We start from the raw sequence: 19,410 nt of genomic DNA on the forward strand, positions 1-19,410 counted from the left end.
CTTTATAAAACAAATAATATAAGAGCCGAACAAATGAATAAAAAAATTATCTATTTCCTTGCATATGTTTTCAGGTGTGTATACCACAGCTAAGTTATAAATTCATCTATAAATACGAAAATCTTTCCTTTAAGGATACCTTCAATATTTGCTGTACGTTAAATATTGTAGTTACATTTCGTCTATAGCTCACTGGTTTGTTATATACTGTACAACTTTATTACCTGTATTTTCATTAATATCTAATACCTGGAAATCATGTTATTAATTATACTTTTGTGACTACACAATCAATCCAGTATTTTTTATGTTAATATATTGACATGATGACAATAACGAAGAAACAATTGAATTATTATTTTAAATATTGAGTAAATAAATGCAATAAATCGCAGAATTTTAACAAACAATAAATACCACAGACATCACTTCGTCATGTAATCCCTGCATGCATTTCAATTTCGGAGGACTAAGGTGTCAGGCCTCGTTACCCTACAATTTTACTCTTATATCTCCTCTTAAAACCGGGACAACTTACGAGGTAAGTTCCTTAGCGACTGAAATATAGAGGTACCCACGCAGATGACTAAAATCTACTGTATACCTATACACTAATGTACATTTTTCTTTATATAAAAAGTAGGCAAATATTGTTTCATTATAATATATTTCTTTTATTATACTTAATTAACGGGAATTACTGTATAAAAACGTTTTATTCAAATTATTATGTGTCCAATAATTTGAGTGCCAATTTAGCAGCTGCACGCTTGGCTTGTGATTGGTTGCTCCCCATGCCGTACACAGTGTAGCGACTTCCTTTCTTCGATACTGTTACGGGTATAATCACTTTGGGTATATCTGATTCTGTCAACTTCGATTTTCTACAAACAAAAATATTATTATTTTAACATTTTATGTAATTGAAATGGCGAAAACGCTGACGGTAAGCTGTGACATTGTGAAACTATACTAGACTACTTACAAGTAGCCATTCCGGAGGACAAATATAGTAAGTTATGCTTCGAATCCTGTAATTTGACTGTCATATCACTCTTTAAAGGGGAAAGGCTCGAAGCTTCCTGACAAATCAAATCAAAATATCTTTATTAATGCAGTATATCTAGTACTATTATGTATTACTCATACTCTTATGATATGTTAAAAACTACCGTCAACTGCTCTCCTAAGCATTCGAGCTAACGAGAACTGACAATAAACTCAGCTCTTATTCTTTTCAAATGTGCGTACATGTTTAGAAAAATACTAGAGATGAAACAGATAGCAATTTGGCCGGATACCGGATACCGGATATTCGCCCAACCATGTGACCGAATAGTCGGATATCCGGTTTATTTATCTAACTAATAAATTCATTTTCTTTCTATAACAGTCATTTACTATTGAGTGATTAAAAATTGTTATTGTGATGTTGTGATTAAAAAGTGATTAAATAAAACTAAAACTAATTTTAGTCCTTAAGTAATACTGAGACTAAATAAAGCAAATAATTACTAAAAAAAATATTTTTTTATAATAGGAGTCCGGTATTCGGCCGGATAGTATTAAGGCCGCCGGATAGTTACCGGATATTCGTTTCATCTCTAATAAATACAGATTCTTTTATAAATTTCAATTAAGAAGAATTTTGACAAAATTGATTGAGCCGGCCGACCACGCCGCCACAAGTTTACTTTATATGACTGTTTCAAGACAGCAGATATAGATGAGATAGAGGTACGCAGATTATTTTATCTACCTGCGTTGTTATGGATTGAATATTTAGTGTGCTTTTTGGTTTTAGTAGAGAGGTAAATGCATACCCAAATACAGCGCACGCGTGTACCCTTTCATAGAGAACTTTCACAGGCTGTTGTGGTATACAGTTGGAGAAGTTTTCGATCTCTTTCCACATGATGCGATAGATCACTGACCAAACTGTCTCCAGGTTGCCACCACTGTCCAGGAATATTGCGCCCACCAAGGACTCGAATATATCGCTCAGTACCTGTGGAATGTGCCATAAATAATGTAATATTTATAAGAGAGTCTCATTCCCATCCCATAAAAGCCTACTCGCATGGTTATCATGTACTCAAACAAGGCGTTTAAAATTATTCCAACGTTTATTGTTCTTATAAAAATTATTACAATGTAGCATAGTGTTAACAACACTATCCTTTTTAGCCGAATACACAGTATGTGTGTAAAAAGAACAAACATGAGACCAGTTTTTATAGTTTAATCCAGTACGAACAAAACAGGCAACGACAGAAAACTTTGGTGTTCTGTCCATACATAAATAAATTAAATGCATAAACTTCAATATAGCTTGTTAGTTTGAAACTGCGCTAATCTCTGGAACTGTGTACGTGAAGAATATTTTTTTAAATTTTATAATTCAATCATTGAGGAAAGAGTACTTGAAGAATAAGCTAATATGAAGGAATATTAAGCGAGAAGAGGGTAGTAATACGACCCTATTTCTTTTAAGTAATAATAATATCGAGAATCGCAGATTTCGCAGAATTCGAAGAGCGCCTTCTAGTTCCAGAGTAAGTAGATTGGGTACTTTAATTATTATTATTTAATTGAAAAATAACAGGTTGAAATAATTAAATAAATTTAGGTAAGAAACAATATAAATAAAGCACCCAGAGCAATACAAATAATGATACTTCTGAATACAAAGTTATCAATTTTATGTTTGCACAATGCGAGAATCGAACCTGCGAATATGAGAAGGGGGTGTTTCACACCGCTAGTCTACATATGTCGCGAAAATTTCTTTTAAACTGCGGGTAAAATTACTAAGCACGACTAGGATATATTTAAGATTGGTATACCTTAGGTACTTCCACGTATTCTGCAATTCGAGATTCCTCTTCATCAATCAAGTATAGAACATCTTCGATGATCTGGTGATCACGCTGCTCTTGGTGTCGTACGAAATTCATTATAGCGTTATCGAGGACCGGATTTAGTTGTGAACACAAGTACCTAAAATATATTTTTTTAATTAATGACAATGGAACGGTATGCAGGCAGGTGCCAACGGTACGCTGATGAACAGGTAGTGACAAATTCACCAGAACTTAACTACGACTGTCCCAGGGGGCTGATGATGGGGCTCAGAAATACGGTCAATAACAATTCCCGCCTTGTAACTAAAATAGGACAATAACTAGAAGAGACAGGATACGTAAATACTTAAGTGTGATAGTGATAGTTAAGCTATTAGATAGTAGCCATAATCAGGTACTAAGGCCCAGCACAAATTATCGACCCACAGGTTTATTTTTTAATTTTATACTTGCAGGAAATCAACAGGTAGGGGGGGAGGGAGAGGATCTCATGCCACAAACCCCCCGTTTGTGGCATGAGATGGTAGCGAACATTTATGTTATAAAATGTTGCCATATGGGTTTTAACCGGGACTCGATCCTGGCACCCGGCACCCGGTCCACTTCATGGAATGTGATAACCGTTAGTTATAAACAGTTTCATGGACGTATAGCTTCTTGTTGGTAGAAATATGAGTAACATGGATGATAAAAATGGTGAAATATTTTTCTATTATAAAACTTACTTGTGTAGATTCAGTTTCACAACATATGATGCGAAAGTGACATTATTCACTAGAGCTGATCTCAAATCCGTCAACTCACCCGGCTTCAGCCGTCTAGAGTTTTCAAAAATATGTGCCGTAATTAAGAAGTCAATAATAGCGTCACCTAAAAATTCTAACCGCTCGTAGGAACGAGTAAAACGATTACGGATATACGTTGGGTGCGACATTGCCTGAAAAACAATTACAAGACTTTAGTGAAAATCGAATTGCCTTCATATTATGCTACATTCTTTTCGCAAGGCAAAACGTCACCTGGCCTAATAAGAGTCAGTAAAAAAAATAAATAGAAATAACAAAATGAACTTAATGTTAAAAACTATGGAGCGGAATTGCATATATAGGGTAAAGTAATCGCAGCGTAGACAATTTGCGATTATTTTAATGAGTACCACATACCTCCAGCAAATGGGACGGATCCTTGAACTTATAATTAAGTATTTCTTCTACGTCGCTGGTGTAATAATTTAGCAGGAAGTTGATATCTTGCTGATTTGCACGGCCTTGTGTTATCACCGTTGGCACAACTTTATGTAGAAATTGTTCGAAATTTTCCTTGTAAAAAAGAAAAATATTAAGAAAGCGGACATATAGTTATAATAGTTCATGACTATAATGTGGTAAGGAGATAGTTTACAATATATTTAACATCGACATCCATGCCAGAAAGAGTGTAAGCATACTGTTTACCTACTGTTTGGTTTGATATCAGTATTTCCATCACTAGAGTCCGACAGAAATCCATACTAACATTATAAAATGCGAAAGTGTGTAAGTCTATTTGTATACATGTTACCATTTTACATATTTTGAGTCAAAAAATAGTCTAATACAATATATGCAAATACTATGTCTTTACTTAATTTGAATTATGTACCTGATAAACTGTTTAATTGAAAAAGTGTTCATCAAAGATTTTCAGCTCATCACTTTAATATTTACCTGTGGTGGCAAAATTCTGAACCACTCCAGAACTTTCACAGCGCCAAGAATACCACCACTCAAAAGGTAAGTTCCAACAAGGGCTTCGACACAATCAGCCACAGACTAAAAAGAAAAAGACAGATGGTACTCAACATTATATAAGAAAAGGGTGATTAAAGACGGCAAATACTAAACGAAGCGATAGTGTCCTCCTCACGTCCTTGACTTGACGACAACAATACTTAAGTAACCAAACATAATAATGATGGATATAGGATTTAAAATGAATGTTTATCCATATATTTATTTGAATCTTAGTGATTACTTACTCAGTAAATATAAACACTCAATTTAGTGTATAAAAACTAAAACTGAGAATACTTACTACTAAGCCGTAGGAGAGCAATTTTAATAAAAGTCAAGCATACATTTAGATTACTATCATCAAAGTTAGGACAAACACTAACAATTATGATAATAAATGTAATATACGCATGTATTATAATACCTATGCACATAGCAATACCTTGTCAGACACGGCCTGTGCGCGCACGTAACACTGCATAGAATTTTGAACTTCTCCATTTGGCTCTTTTTCTGATGCGTCACAATTGGTGTACCGGCTTATAACTGATTCCCAACTCTCATCAGACAATGAACCACTCAATGCCTCAGACTGCGAGAATTGCATGCCGATGAGGAACGTTGGCCTGATCTGTAAATAATGAATAACAGTTATGAGGTATGCTATTTTTAGTATAGTTAAAAAAAAATGAGTAAGACAGGAGCACAGATATTATTATAATAGTAAACTTTGTTAATTGCAAAATGAATCGTTAAAATCTGTTCAGTTAATACAACTGCGTATACGCAAACCTCCCTATAAAAACCTCCCCCTTATAAGGGGGAGGATTTTATACATTAATCAATTAACTTAATAGGGTATTTAATCAATAGGCTACCTAAATGTTTTAATTTAAGGGCTCATATCTATTCAAAAGTGCTATGAAATTTATGATAGTTTAAACTAGATAAGTACATACTGTATTGTGTTCAGATGTTCTTTCACCGCAGCGTAGTAGTACATCGCAAGTTAATTTTAATTGAATTTAAGTTTAACTTGACATATACATTATATTATAATAATACATACATTAAAAATATTATGTACACATTCTGCAACAATGTACAATAAATGCTAAGTACCTACTTAGGTATTCTTTATATCTCACTGTACAGTGTTAGTTACATATATCTTACAGGTTCAAATTTTTCTTTTTATTAATTTAAGTTAAAATATTAAATAATATAATATTGTAAAATTATTATTTATTAAAGGATTGCATGCCTCGTAAATAAAATCAAATAGGCCTAGTCAATTATTCGCCTCGTCCTTTCAGCACTCGATCAACAATCACTTCATTTGCGACGCCGATAATAATTCTAATAAAAGCTACCAAAGCAAAGATGTCATGAACCATGTATAGAAGTCGAATGATTCATAGTTTATGTTTTAATGTTACCTACTCGAATTTATTATCTTTTTTTTATAGATAGGTATGAATTGTGTTCGATGGTTTAGTAATCATAATCTGCTTAGTAATTTGATAACGTTGTCCAAACAACTAAACCTAGTAGTCCAAATAATATATTATAAGAATGTTGCCACACTCACACACACAATAGAATTATGTTACATATTTTCTGAAAATTTCTTAATTCGATTATATCTTTATTGTGTGTAACATCTTCGTCAATTCTAAATGTAATGTATGAAATAATATTAACCTCAAGGAACAATAATATCAAATAAAAATATACCTAACAATGAATGAGCTACTACTACGTTCTGAGAGTAGTAACTAAAACCAATTAAAACGTATTGTGCCAAAATTCTTAGTAACTTTCGCTGAATGAATATCAGAGTGTCAGCGGACGAAAGTTTGAGTACTTAAGGTTTAAGTGAAAGTCAACTGTTCCAGCATCACTAATATTATTTTTTTGTAGTTCTAGAGTTCGATTTCAATAACATGTGAAAAGCTTTTACTTCTGAAGAATAACAGATATTAAAATGAATTGATATTGAGTACTAAGTAATTATACGTATTATATTAAAGGTAGGTATAAATATAAACCTTCCAGAAGAAATTCTCGAAACAATTGTAAAAACGATGTCTGCGCGGTTAAAAAGAAGTAAACAGATAAATAATTGAATACAGCAACTTATTTCGTACTTAATATATTGACATCATAAGCACTCAAGCAATTCAAATTTTAAAATATTATTAAATTATTATCGGGTAGAGAGCATATTCTAAAAAATGTAGTAGTTCACATTGTAAAGTACCTACCTGCATGTCATAAGTGCACTGAATGCTATAATATACTATCCTAATAAGAAATACTTTTATTCATTTGTACAAACAAATTAATGCTTAATATGTAATATAAATAAAATATATTACACAATTACGCTCATTAAAATATTTCGTACACAAGTAAACGGTGTTCTAGATAAACAGAAGATACTTTTTTTACATTTTGTCATGCCAAATCATGGATTTTTCCCGGTTAAAGCATACAAAATTGGCAGTCAGATTATTAGGTTGTGCATTTCAATTCACATAGAACCGAATAGACATTATAAATTCGAAAGTATTAATATTATTAATAAGTAAGTAAGTATAGTCTGTATGTCTTTTTGTTACCATTTCACAACTAAAAGACTGAACGGATTTTAATAAAGTATACGAAGATAGAATGTATCAAGAAAATGTTATATTTTATCTAAAAAGAACTTATGAAGTTGTGGCTTATTTTATACATAAATAAATAAGTAATTTATAGCTTTCTAACTATATTAATAAAAAATATAGCATAGCTTGTGGTGAATGAACACGCGTGTGAGGTCGAGGTCGAATTATAATATCGTAAAGACGCGACAGTATTGTGGGTGAGAGTAGCTGAAACGGTCGGAGAAAATATTTCGGCTCCTGACATAGGCGCAAGAGTACGCGCTATAAAGTAATAAGTGGAACGTGTCTATTGACGAAGACGAGTCCATGATCCTCACATAGTGACTGTCTATTTAAATCAAATATTTAAAAGGTAATTGTTTAAAATAAATATGATCTTAAGTTGTTATACAGAGTAATAGTGTAGGTAGCTAGAAGCAACTAAAAGTGAGTGATATTTGCAATTCAATAATAATTAATATATGTAAATATTAAATACTTAAGTATCCTCGATATAAGTTTCATAATACTGATAACTTTCGATATCACAGACAAAACAACGATAACCGTATTTTTGCTAATTAATCTCATTTAACGAATACACCGTGAGTAATTACATTAATATTTTTCCTTTTAGTTTTTTAGATTTTAAAGTAAAAAGTACGCTTTAGTTTAGTATTTTTATATATAAGTATATAAATTAGTCCGAACTCAGGAATAAAAGCAGTTTCGGCAGGAACAAAATTGTTAACAATTTGCTCTGAATATTTTTTTAGTAAGTAGGTATTACTTATCAATCTTATCAATTTGAGGTCAATTGAGAAAGCCGTTAAAAATTTAACAGCGGTCAAGCAAGCTCAACTATTCAAGGTGTTAAAAATTTAGTGAAATAATTAATGCGACTTTTTAGTATATAATCACATCATCATAATATTTTTTTCCTTATTTGGGATATAATTATTATATTAAATCGAGTTCAATTGAATTTACTAATCAATTGTTTTTTTTTCTATACAAGCAATGTCTGCTAGCTAAATTTCTGTATTCTGTAATAACATTAGTATAACATATTATAGTTGGTTAGCTTATATTACTGATAGGTACTATCATAAATAAATAAATTAAAATAATTTAAATTAAAAAAAAAGAAAAGTTTATCTAATCCACGTGTGCTAAATTTATAATTAAATAAATTTATAATTTTTGTCTCTCTGTTTGTTCCGGCTAATCTCTGAAATGGGTGGACCGATTTTGACGGGACTTTGGGAGGTAGCTGATGTAATAAGAAGTAATTTAGGCTACTTTTATCTAATTAACTTTTTTGTTAAATTCCACGCGGACGAAGTCGCGGGTATAGCTAGTATTAAATAATATTTTTATTTAATACTAGCTATACCCGCGACTTGTTAAAATATCATTTAATAATTTAAAAATTCTAATAACATTTTATACATACATAGACTAATGTTAAATTAAGGGTTTAGTTTTCATTGGTATTTTTTATACTACCTACATAAAATAAATATCGCAGTGTTGTAGTGGAACTTTTTGTATATATACTAAAATATGACTGTAATTATAGATATTATTGGTAATAATAGTATAGCGGCATTTTACAACATGATAAGAATGATAATAGTACTAACATAATTACGAACAGAACTACGGTGTCGAAGATGTAGTGGTGAGTAATAAATACAGGTGTTGTGCAATTATAGTGATAAATTCAAATATTAAATTTTCGATACGCTGGCACTTTTATTCAATTGCAACAACTAGATTATTAATAATAGTAAATACAGGTAACAAGAATGACACGCTTCTACATACGTATTTGTTTTCTAAAATATTGATATTATTGCATTACAACATGTGTGCGTTATTACGAAATCAAATAAGTTATAATGTTACATACCTATTTTTTGATGGAGACATCGAGTCTCCGGAACCAGCTTGCAAATTAATAATGAAAATACATATAACGCATATGCAAAAATAGAGTTCATCAGTTATAAATTTTCTTTTTGTCTAACATTAAGTAGGTAGCTAAACTTCTGATACATTATCTATTTTAAATACTATACCTATAGGGTAACAACGTAAGTATTTATTAAATTAATAATACACATATACATTATTGTAACTCTCGATGTAAATTTAATAAAAAGTATTGTAATAGTGTAAAATATGGTAATATTATAGAATATAACTGACTATGATTTTAATATAAGTTGTATAATTTTAAGTTAATTAATCTTTTCTTCATATTCAGCAAACCATTCCTTTAAATTTAATTATCATTTACCTATATTATATACATATATATTTTTATTACTGGTTGTATTGAAATCATGAAACTGTTACATTTGTAATAAATTTTCTTTAAATAATTTTTCTGATTTCAAAAATAAAACTAAGGTAACATGGTTTTATTTTACTATAAAAAATATATTTTCTTTATATTTGCAGATGTTTAAATTAATAACAATATCATCAATAGTAGCTGTTGCTGCTATTGGGTCAGGCCTTGTAATATACAGACTTCACCTTGTACCAGAGAAGCCAGAACTAGACTTACAAAAATGGTGGGGAATAGGGATGAAGCCGCGTGAAGAAGACACCTCTATTAGAATATTTAATATTGACTTTAATGATACAGTGAGTTCACTTTATTACCGATATATTATTATCATTAGAACTAAAGATATCTATTAGTTAATAGTCCATATGCCAATTGACTGATATAAAATATTAAGCCGATAATAATAAATTCTGAACAACTCAGAATCATTGAGTCCCAAAGCACTGTGAGTAATAGACAAATGAAGGACATACTTCAATAAATTATATTCTACTATTATTATTTTGCACATTTTCTTTGTATTTATTAAGTACGACGCAACTGAATCTGTACATATAAATAAAATTGGGGTGTCTGTTTGTAATATTGAAATAACCGTTTTTTACTACATTCATATGAATACAAATACGGTATATATACCAAAATATTTTTTTTTTCAATTCTTGTCTTCGGTCTGTTTGTTCCGGCTAAATGGCTGGACCGATTTTGACGGGACTTTTTTTGGCAGGTAGCTAATGTAATAAGGAGTAACTTAGGCTACTTTCATTTTAGAAAAATAACATTAAATTCCACGCGGACGAAGTCGCGGGAACAGCTACTTTTTAAATATAACAATATATGTATATTTTTACGCAATTTAGCTAATTACGTAAAACATTTAAGCACGGATAGAAACATTTAGTACGTGTCTGTATGTTTATGTATTTGCTACCGTAACGCTGTAGCGAAGTACATGCTTGTTGGAAGTTGCCTTTGCTTCGCAAGCAAAAGGGCAACTAAACAACTACAATACTAACTAGTCAACTAATATAGTTTAATAATATTAAGTTAAACCTATTGAAATAAGAATAATCTTTAACATCTTGTTTTAATTTTTATTATTTTATAGATGATCCAAGACCTTAAACAGAGATTAAGAAATCATAGACCATTCACAAAGCCTCTGGATGGCATTCAATCTGAGTACGGTATTAATACAAAATATTTAGATACAATATTATCATACTGGCTGGAAAGGTATGACTTTAAGAAACGTGCAGAACACCTGAACAGGTATTCACATTACAAAACAAGGATACAAGGATTGGACATCCATTTTATACGAGAAACGCCTAAAGTTAAGGACCTTAAAGTATTGCCGTTACTGTTATTACACGGTTGGCCGAGTTCTTCCAAGGAGTTTGATAAAATAATCCCAATGCTCTCATCAAAAAGAAGTAACCGTGATTTTGTTTTCGAAGTAATTGCTGCTGATCTACCTGGATTTGGATTTTCAGAGGTAAATAAATTGATACTGATTTTATAAATACGAAAGTATGTATGTTGGTTACCATAAAGGCTGAACGCATCTTAATTAAATTTATGGAGATAATAAATTATTATTTATTAAGCATCTTTTATTAATAAAATAATCTAGAAGGATATGGAATTGGAAATTTGACTTTACGCAGACTCAGTCGCCGTCGTAGATATATTACAAATTCACTTACTGTGTTAGAATTTATTAGGAACGCTTTTATTGTCTAAATTGAATTTATAACAGACAGCCACAATAAAGAGTAAGCAGTTTCTATTGAGCAGTTTGTAATTAATAAACTTAATTTAGCAATATTCATGTGTTTATTATTATTATATAAAAAGTTGTAAGTTTAAAGTGTTCAATAAACTGGAGGGGTCTTCGGCTTCAAAAAAAATTAAATTGTAGACAATTCTACAGTTTTGGCTGTAAACACTATACATTAATTCATTACAGGGCACGAACAAGCCAGGATTGAATCCAGTACAAATTGGAATAATGATGAGGAACCTGATGAAACGCTTGGGATTCGATAAGTTCTACGTTCAAGGTGGAGATTGGGGGTCACAGTGTGCCACTCACATGGTGACATTGTTCCCCGATGAGATCTTAGGGTGAATATTTAAACTTTATTTTATTTTCAAAAATTTTTTTAAACAATTATTCTTTTTAGATAATACGAGATGAATTTTAAACCATGATCATTATCGGTTAGTTTTTATAAATAAATAGGAAAAACTTATAATTGTAGAAATAAAGTAATTAATATGTAATCACTTTAAAATATTCATCGGATCTTCTTTACCAAATAGGAGGAGATTCTCAATTGGACTGTTTTACTACAATTTTTTTAACAATTCTTTTTTATTTGAAAATTGGTTCTCTGTATCGTTAGTGGTATTCTCAGACTTATGAAATGTCCTATATATATTTAATCCGTATCTACCTATTAGTTTTGAGTCATCGTTAATAATGTCATTGGGTCGGGTTTTCCACGGCCTGATCACAGTATTTGATTGCCTAAAATACCCTTAATGTTTTCTACCTTGGTCGTATAGTTTAACATGTGGTTTTAGTTCTCAAAATCACTGTCACACTATTTAGAAAAAAAAAAATATTTCAAACTTATTACAATATTTCAGATTTCACACGAATATGCCGTTCTCTTCGAGATTGGTGAGCTCTGTGAAAATGTTAATGGGATCATTGGTGCCCAGCTATGCTGTAGATCCTAGATATGTTGACAGAATTTATCCGTTGGGAAATCTTTTATCATCTTTAATTAAAGAGAGTGGATACTTTCATATACAGGCCACTAAGCCGGACACTATTGGTAAGAAGAACATTAATAATATAATTTTAAATGTTTATAAATTGTGTTAGTGGCAAGACTATTTTTTTTACAAACATTATTTTCATTGCAGGTGTTTCTCTAACCGATTCCCCAGCGGGTCTAGCGGCTTATATTATTGAAAAAATGGGAGTAGTGAGCAATCGAGACCAAGTCAATACTCCACATAGTGGTATAGAGAACCTGCCTCTAGATGATGTATTAGATACCATCACCATCGTATGGGCAAACAACTGCATTGTTACTTCGAGTAGATTGTACGCTGAGGCATTTGCATCTCCTGAAGTTTACATTATTCACAAGTAAGATTTTGTCATTTATTCTAATTATTATAACTTATAAGCCACGCCAAAAATTTCCATTTTTGTAAATGAATGTAAATTCAAGAATTGATAGGGATCCAATTTTATTGTGTTATGCTTCTCTCTCCGAAATACTGAATTCATTTCATTAGCTTATTTATCAATCAACTTCGTTTCGTATTCGTATACAATCTTGTCGAATCGATACTAAATTTGTTGAAACATTTTGTTTTGAGGGAAAACCTTTAACTAAAATGAGATATTTTCAGTTCGAGTATCATTACATTTCAAAAAATTATTTTTAATCGTAGAGTTTAGGCATTTGTATGATGATCTTAAATATTGAATTTACTATTGAATTCTATTCTTGTTCCAGCATACCTACACCAGTTCCCACAGGTGTCATCAACTTCAAATATGAAGTGTTATACCAACCGGACTGGATATTAAAAGACAAATTTCCCAATTTGGTATCATCCAACACATTGGATATAGGTGGACATTTCGCTGCTCTACACACACCACAAATATTGGTTGACGATATTTTCTCAGCAACTGCCGCATTTATAAATTTCAATAAGAGAAATCTTTCATAGTAAAAATTTCAATACAATGACAGACCAAGCCTACTGAAATATTAGCCGTTATATTCCAAAATCATTCAATTAAAAATATAAATAGACGTACGTGTAAATACTGAAGGTACATATGGAGTGTATATTACTCAATCAATAATTATCAATAAGGGAATAAAAGATCAATGCTGGTGGGACGGTGAAAAATTAATAGTGACAATTTGATTAATACAAATATTTATTGTGCATGAATTGATTTTCAAGCACAGAATTTGTAACGAATTCAGTCATAAACTTTTATTATCTTAGGACATATAAGTACATAATTCAACTATTTGTATATGATCTGATTCTTTTTGCAGAATTTGTATTGGAAACTTTACATCACAAATTTGTAATATGACTTTTGGATGAAAGATGAGGGTACATTAGCTCACCCTCCATGAAATATCTGTTTATTGTTTAATATTTGTACAAATCGATTTGAACTTTAATGTTTCACCTATGTACAATTTATAATTAGAACAATAGGAATACAGTATTATTTGCATGTTTGGTATCGTGTGTGCGTACTTGAGAACGAAAGTAATGTATATTTATTGTATAATGTCAAAACTTTAAAAGGCTATTAAAATACGAATATTTAAACATTTTTATATATAGTAAACTTGATGATAACTTGTATGCTATTTGAAATTTAGTTTTATGCATGGAGGTAAACTTAAATATTGTTAGTGTGGTGCATTTGTAATAACAGTATATTATATATTTTTAATAACCAATATGGTGACGTATTTTTATTTTAAAATATATGTCCAAACAGTCCGAATGCAATAAATGAACAAATGTAAAAGTTATAGAAATAAATTATTTTCTTCAAAAAGGACTGGAGAAAACTTCTTTTTAATTATAACCCTATAAGATTACTAAAAGATCACGAAAATTTGAATAATTTAAAATTTATATTTCCGCATGGTTTTACCAAAGTATACTGCGAGATGGTATCACAAACGTCACAAGAGAATGTGATGTCCGTGGATTGTTGTTGTATAGGATTGTTTGCTAGTCAAATCACATTAAAGTAGTCCGGTAGGTTGACACAGGGAATAATATTGTATGAACACACTGGTACACGTGGGCCCTTACCTGGTAGCAAGTACACAGTCGTACAATGGACCACATAGTTCAATATTCACAGTGACATATGACTTATAAAAAAAAGTGAACATGATTACTTTACAAACTAAAAAAATAATAGGGACAGTATTGTTCAAAAGTTCATGTATCAATTACAATTTTTAATTAAATTTTGGCTGCAAAGGTTTCGGTCTGTGTATATGTCTGTGCATGTCTACTCCGTCAATACGTCGTAGATATCAAATCTCACCGCGTTGAGTACAGGGCCTATAAGAACTAGGGAACGATTATAGTGTAGGCTTTATACAATAGTATTAGGAACACAAAATATATTCAAATTACATACTTGTTCAGATTCAATAAGTGTCTGAATTTTCTCCGGTGCAAAGAAACCTGGCACCATGAAATCACTTCTTGGGCTGAACTGCTCTATTTTCATACGTCCACCTAATTTCACACGTGCGCCCGCGTAATACAGATTCCTGTAAAAAGTAATATGTTTAATATTACAGAATAAAATGTAAACTGAATTATTCGCCATGATATTATTTACGGGAAAGATTTTTTTTTTAAACATGTCAACCCCATTATTACAAAGTACATAAATGCTTTAAACAGTACCTTTGTCTGCATGAAAATCATTGATTGAACCGAATAGAAATATATCCTTCTCCATCCTAAATGCTCCGTGTATGCTATAGAGTATGATGACATACTTTTTCTTTAGAACTTTTATTATTACACGTGTTTGTTTGTAGACGAAGACTGCTCTATAAGTTAGTTTAAGAGTTCAATTATGTTATTACAGGGTGGCTTTCGCTGGCCTGGTTTGCGCCGCATTGTTAGGCGTTCTTTTACTTTTCCTCATGTGTAAATGTGTGTACTAATTACTACTGTTTTATTGTAATATTCTTATAGTATATAGCAGAAATTTACATACTTTCAGATGGGTACTTAAATATTTAATTAATTTGTTACAGAAGTAATAACCGAATATATTAATATGGCTTAACAATTGTTATCCTAAATGGGGTTGTCCAAAGCTTCAACTATTCTACATTTTGGTAAACGCAACACTTGACACACACATATACCTGGATATTTTTGAAACCAAGACGACAGAAGACCTTTCACATTCTTTCAGATCATCACTAAATAGTTAGAATTTCATTTAATAATTAGATTAAAACAATAATAAAATTCTTACTTATTTCCAATTAATCGGCTTTTAATATTCGTAAGCTGCCCTTCATTCGCCTTTGGGAACTTGTGAAACAAGTAGAGACTAGCTGAGAATTTAAGGAATGAATCCCCGAGAGTTTCAGCGCGCTCTAAATTAAATGTGTCATGAGATTTGATTGTGGTGAGTGCTGCTAAAATATCTCGCAACTCAGGCCCCCGACCCGTGGGAGTTCTTGATAATACAGCTATTTTGTCATTGAATCTGCAAGGAAACACAAATTAGTAAGTGATTCGTCAACTACAAAAATATTGCAATTATCACGCAAAATTTGTATTAAATACAGTTTTAGTAGTAAAGCGTTTAACGTCGTCGTAGCTTAAATTGTATTATAAATATGTATTGTTTACCACGCTTTAATTTTTTCTGATTTCAGCAGGTATATGGATACTATTTATAAAGCAATCTTGTTCTTTAAATAATTAAAATAAAAATAAGTTTATTAAACTACTAATGCTAATGCTTATTAAAATGCTAATTATTCTATATAATAATAATTACAATGACCCAAGACAATTTACACAGAGCCATTTATTTATTTACACACCGTTATTTCAATATTTCAAACAGACACTCCAATTTTATTTATATGTATAGATGTATAGATAAGGGGCTAATCATAAATCACATTACACCAATTTCAGTAAAATTTCATGTATTTATACTAAAATAGAAATGTGATGTCCCAAAGACCTCTCTGCCCAGGGCGGGACCCGAACTAGATTTCATAATTTTTTTTTATAAGTTTGTGCTCTTTCATCTATTTTAATGTCACACTTATCAACTTCCCCCCTCCTCTCCTTAACGTGTGACGAATGTGTGAACTGCTATATTTTCCTTTAGTGCTCAACGGTCTTTTATACAGGCAGTCCTCGTACTTAGAGCATATTTGGTTCTCGAAATACGTGACGTAAATCGAAACGACGTAAGTCGAGATATATTGTTTTCATATGTTTACATGTAAAACTCAAGGGATACGATCCAAACAAACCGAAAGAAATAAGCAAGCATGTGTGGAGTAATGTGAATTCTGCTGTGCCGGAAATCGAAACAATTGACGTATGCTTGAGGAATACTTTCATAACATTGTTTGACGTAACTTGAAACGACGTAAGTCGAGGACTAGTATGCATATCGACCAGAATATATATATCTCTAACAAATACGTACTTAGGTGGAGGTGGCAGAATAGCTGTAGCAGCCCGCCGTGGTGACGATTGTGTTCTGTTCGCTGTATCTGTGTTTGTAGTTTCTTGGAGCGGCGCAGATACGAATTCGTCGTAGCATTCGATATCCATTACAGTTACAGATGATAGATGGCGCTCAATATCTAATGGCTCTAATTTTTCCTATTAAAAATATTTAACAAATTATAATTTTGTTCACTGTTGTGAAGTGCAAACAAATTCATGAATTAACATGATACGAGTCGCCCCCGCCGCACAGTCTTAGGGCGCCAGAGCGAATACCTTTGCCCCGGTTCAACAACCCACGGGAACGGAGTTAAAACCTTTTTATAGACAGGTTATGCTTACTAAAATTTGGGTATTTATCCCAAATTTTATTTATTAGATGTAGTAAATATAGTACAGCCAAATTTCTATGAATGTGTTATCCAGTCCAGTTCAGTATATACCTAGATCCAATTGTGAAGAACTGGTAAGAAGCTCCATTGAAATACTTTTTTTTAAGTCAGTTTATTTACAATGTATATTTATATAGATGTCTATGTCTAACATTAAATGAACAACTATTGCCATGCAAGCTCGTCATTCAAATAATCGTGCGTTATACGCAGTGAGTAATAGGCTTTGCTCAGTAATAGGCTTTCTCAATTAGATCCATATACTGAACTGGACAGGAACAACAACTGGTAGGGAAAAAATTATAATATAAGAAATTTAACGTTCATAACCTAAATGAATAAAGATTTTAAATATGAATAACTTACATTCCATGGATACTGTTGGTCTATCTTCCTCATCTGTAGTTCATACAAATCTTTCTTCATTAATTTGTCACTTGGTTGTGTTTCTGGTTCACCGTTAGGGTTGTTTATTCTAAAAAAAAGTGAATAGATTTAAATTTCAGTGCATTATTGGATGTAAAAAATGTTTATTTTATGTTTATTTTTTAAAGTTTAATTATAGTTAACTTTTTTTTTCGTTTGTTGTTTATATTGATTTTTCGGTTGAACAAGAAATTATAGGTTATCAAACCTACTATGTCACTGCAATATACATATACAAGCGAGTTGTAATGGGCATACCAAGTCAAACGGCATGAAACTAAACTAGTTTTACCGATAAAAAAAGTGGAAATCTGAATATAAATATTAAACTTTTCAAGTGACTATACATTTCGTATGAAGGATTCAAAAAATATAATTAGTTTTCCAGTTTGTTTCTTTGGAAAACTTCTTTAGTTTTTATGATAAAACCTATTAACCATCGTATACTCCGTATATGTTAGTTAATAACTATAAATTGGTATACAAAACAAGTACCACCAACATTTATTAGAGATATAACGAAGATTTGACGTCAATTTAATTTAGTTATTAGATTGGGTTACAGCAAAATTTATATACTCTTGAATTACCTGTCAACTGTATTAATGGGCGTTGGTTCTTCTGTGTGTGAACGTAAAGAGTTTATAGCGATTTCTAAATCCAGTTCTATGGGTAACCAATTCTCACCTGTATAGACAACAATATAATTATACACTAACTTACTGAAGCATATAAATATTATTATATTTTATGGAGAGGAGAGTTGTATGTTACGAAACTGTCAGTTGGCTAATAAATTAATATACAACAAAGTATATAAAGATTTTAAAACCGGTATCTCTTACATTAAATTGCATACTGCATTCCGTCCCGCAGTCGTGTATACTTGTGCTGGTAAGCCGCATGAAATAACGCAAACAAAACTAATACAAGCAACTTGCATTAGAGTTGACATTTGCTTAGCTAAAAATGCTATAGTATCAATATTTTTATTGGACAGAATTCTGTATTTTGTAATAAATTACAGTGTAATATTAAGGATAACAATAAAAAATTGGATTTCCCATTTTTCCTATATTTTGATATGGGAAAAATGTCGGAAATCTAACGAAAACCACAACAATTCATTCAAATTGTCTGGTTTTTATGTTTTGGTTGTACAATGTATGCGACAGAGGTAGTATGTACCATACATTTGAAGCTATTAGAAGAAATTGATATTAAAAATTATTAATGTAACTCTATAAAAAGTATATTATATATAAGATGTACATATACCGGGGAAACAAACAGACGAAAATAACGACTTCAAATTAATTACAGATTCCATGAACGGAAAAATAAGTTGTACAATGACGCACCAAAATGTATCAGACTTATTTGAATAGAAGTATTATTTAATTTAATATAAATATAAACAAATTATATTATGAATTATCTCTTATGTAATTAAAATATTTTATATTTAATAACAGTAGAAATTCTCAATAACAACTTTTATGATTGTCCTATTTATACAACTATCTTTTATAGTAGAGTTGGTACATCAAGCATATACGACGACGCTTAGGAAACCGTCGGATATGGTTAGTATGGTATTGAATTAATATCTATTCTCAGTGCCCAAAT

General features: G+C 31.1%; 2 protein-coding genes across 2 annotated transcripts in view; one reads left to right on the forward strand and one right to left on the reverse strand.

Moving 5' to 3' along the window:
* Nucleotides 1–365: 365 nt before the first annotated feature.
* Nucleotides 366–19,410, reverse strand: part of LOC131851070 (endoribonuclease Dicer) — a 41,788-nt gene continuing 22,743 nt past the window's right edge. Inside the window, exons 23-34 of the mRNA XM_059201497.1 lie at nucleotides 18,372–18,468; nucleotides 17,722–17,830; nucleotides 16,941–17,119; nucleotides 15,738–15,974; nucleotides 14,877–15,012; nucleotides 5,079–5,267; nucleotides 4,571–4,675; nucleotides 4,028–4,183; nucleotides 3,590–3,801; nucleotides 2,847–3,000; nucleotides 1,824–2,008; nucleotides 366–884 (exon numbers count right to left, since the gene is read on the reverse strand). Of these exons, the coding sequence (XP_059057480.1) occupies nucleotides 728–884; nucleotides 1,824–2,008; nucleotides 2,847–3,000; nucleotides 3,590–3,801; nucleotides 4,028–4,183; nucleotides 4,571–4,675; nucleotides 5,079–5,267; nucleotides 14,877–15,012; nucleotides 15,738–15,974; nucleotides 16,941–17,119; nucleotides 17,722–17,830; nucleotides 18,372–18,468 (1,916 nt within the window). The 3' untranslated portion in view covers nucleotides 366–727. The remainder of the gene's footprint in view (nucleotides 885–1,823; nucleotides 2,009–2,846; nucleotides 3,001–3,589; nucleotides 3,802–4,027; nucleotides 4,184–4,570; nucleotides 4,676–5,078; nucleotides 5,268–14,876; nucleotides 15,013–15,737; nucleotides 15,975–16,940; nucleotides 17,120–17,721; nucleotides 17,831–18,371; nucleotides 18,469–19,410) is intronic.
* LOC131851071 (juvenile hormone epoxide hydrolase-like) lies at nucleotides 9,757–13,496 on the forward strand. Its single transcript, XM_059201498.1, has 6 exons — nucleotides 9,757–9,945; nucleotides 10,758–11,147; nucleotides 11,622–11,779; nucleotides 12,308–12,498; nucleotides 12,590–12,818; nucleotides 13,195–13,496. The coding sequence occupies exons 1-6, from the start codon at nucleotides 9,757–9,759 to the stop codon at nucleotides 13,412–13,414; spliced, it is 1,377 nt and encodes a 458-aa protein (XP_059057481.1). The 3' UTR covers nucleotides 13,415–13,496.

The sequence above is a fragment of the Achroia grisella genome, unplaced genomic scaffold (assembly GCF_030625045.1).
Source record: "Achroia grisella isolate CSIRO2021 unplaced genomic scaffold, CSIRO_AGI_Agris_v1 utg780, whole genome shotgun sequence".
Lineage (NCBI taxonomy): Eukaryota > Metazoa > Arthropoda > Insecta > Lepidoptera > Pyralidae > Achroia > Achroia grisella.

What these genes read in the sequence shown, in the direction of transcription:
- LOC131851071 (XM_059201498.1), top strand. Translation starts at nt 9,757, where the DNA reads ATGTTTAAATTAATAACAATATCATCAATAGTAGCTGTTGCTGCTATT. An exon ending in TTCCCCGATGAGATCTTAGG is followed by an intron (nt 11,780 to 12,307) that starts GTGAATATTTAA and finishes ACAATATTTCAG; the next exon opens with ATTTCACACGAATATGCCGT. An exon ending in GAAGTTTACATTATTCACAA is followed by an intron (nt 12,819 to 13,194) that starts GTAAGATTTTGT and finishes TTCTTGTTCCAG; the next exon opens with CATACCTACACCAGTTCCCA.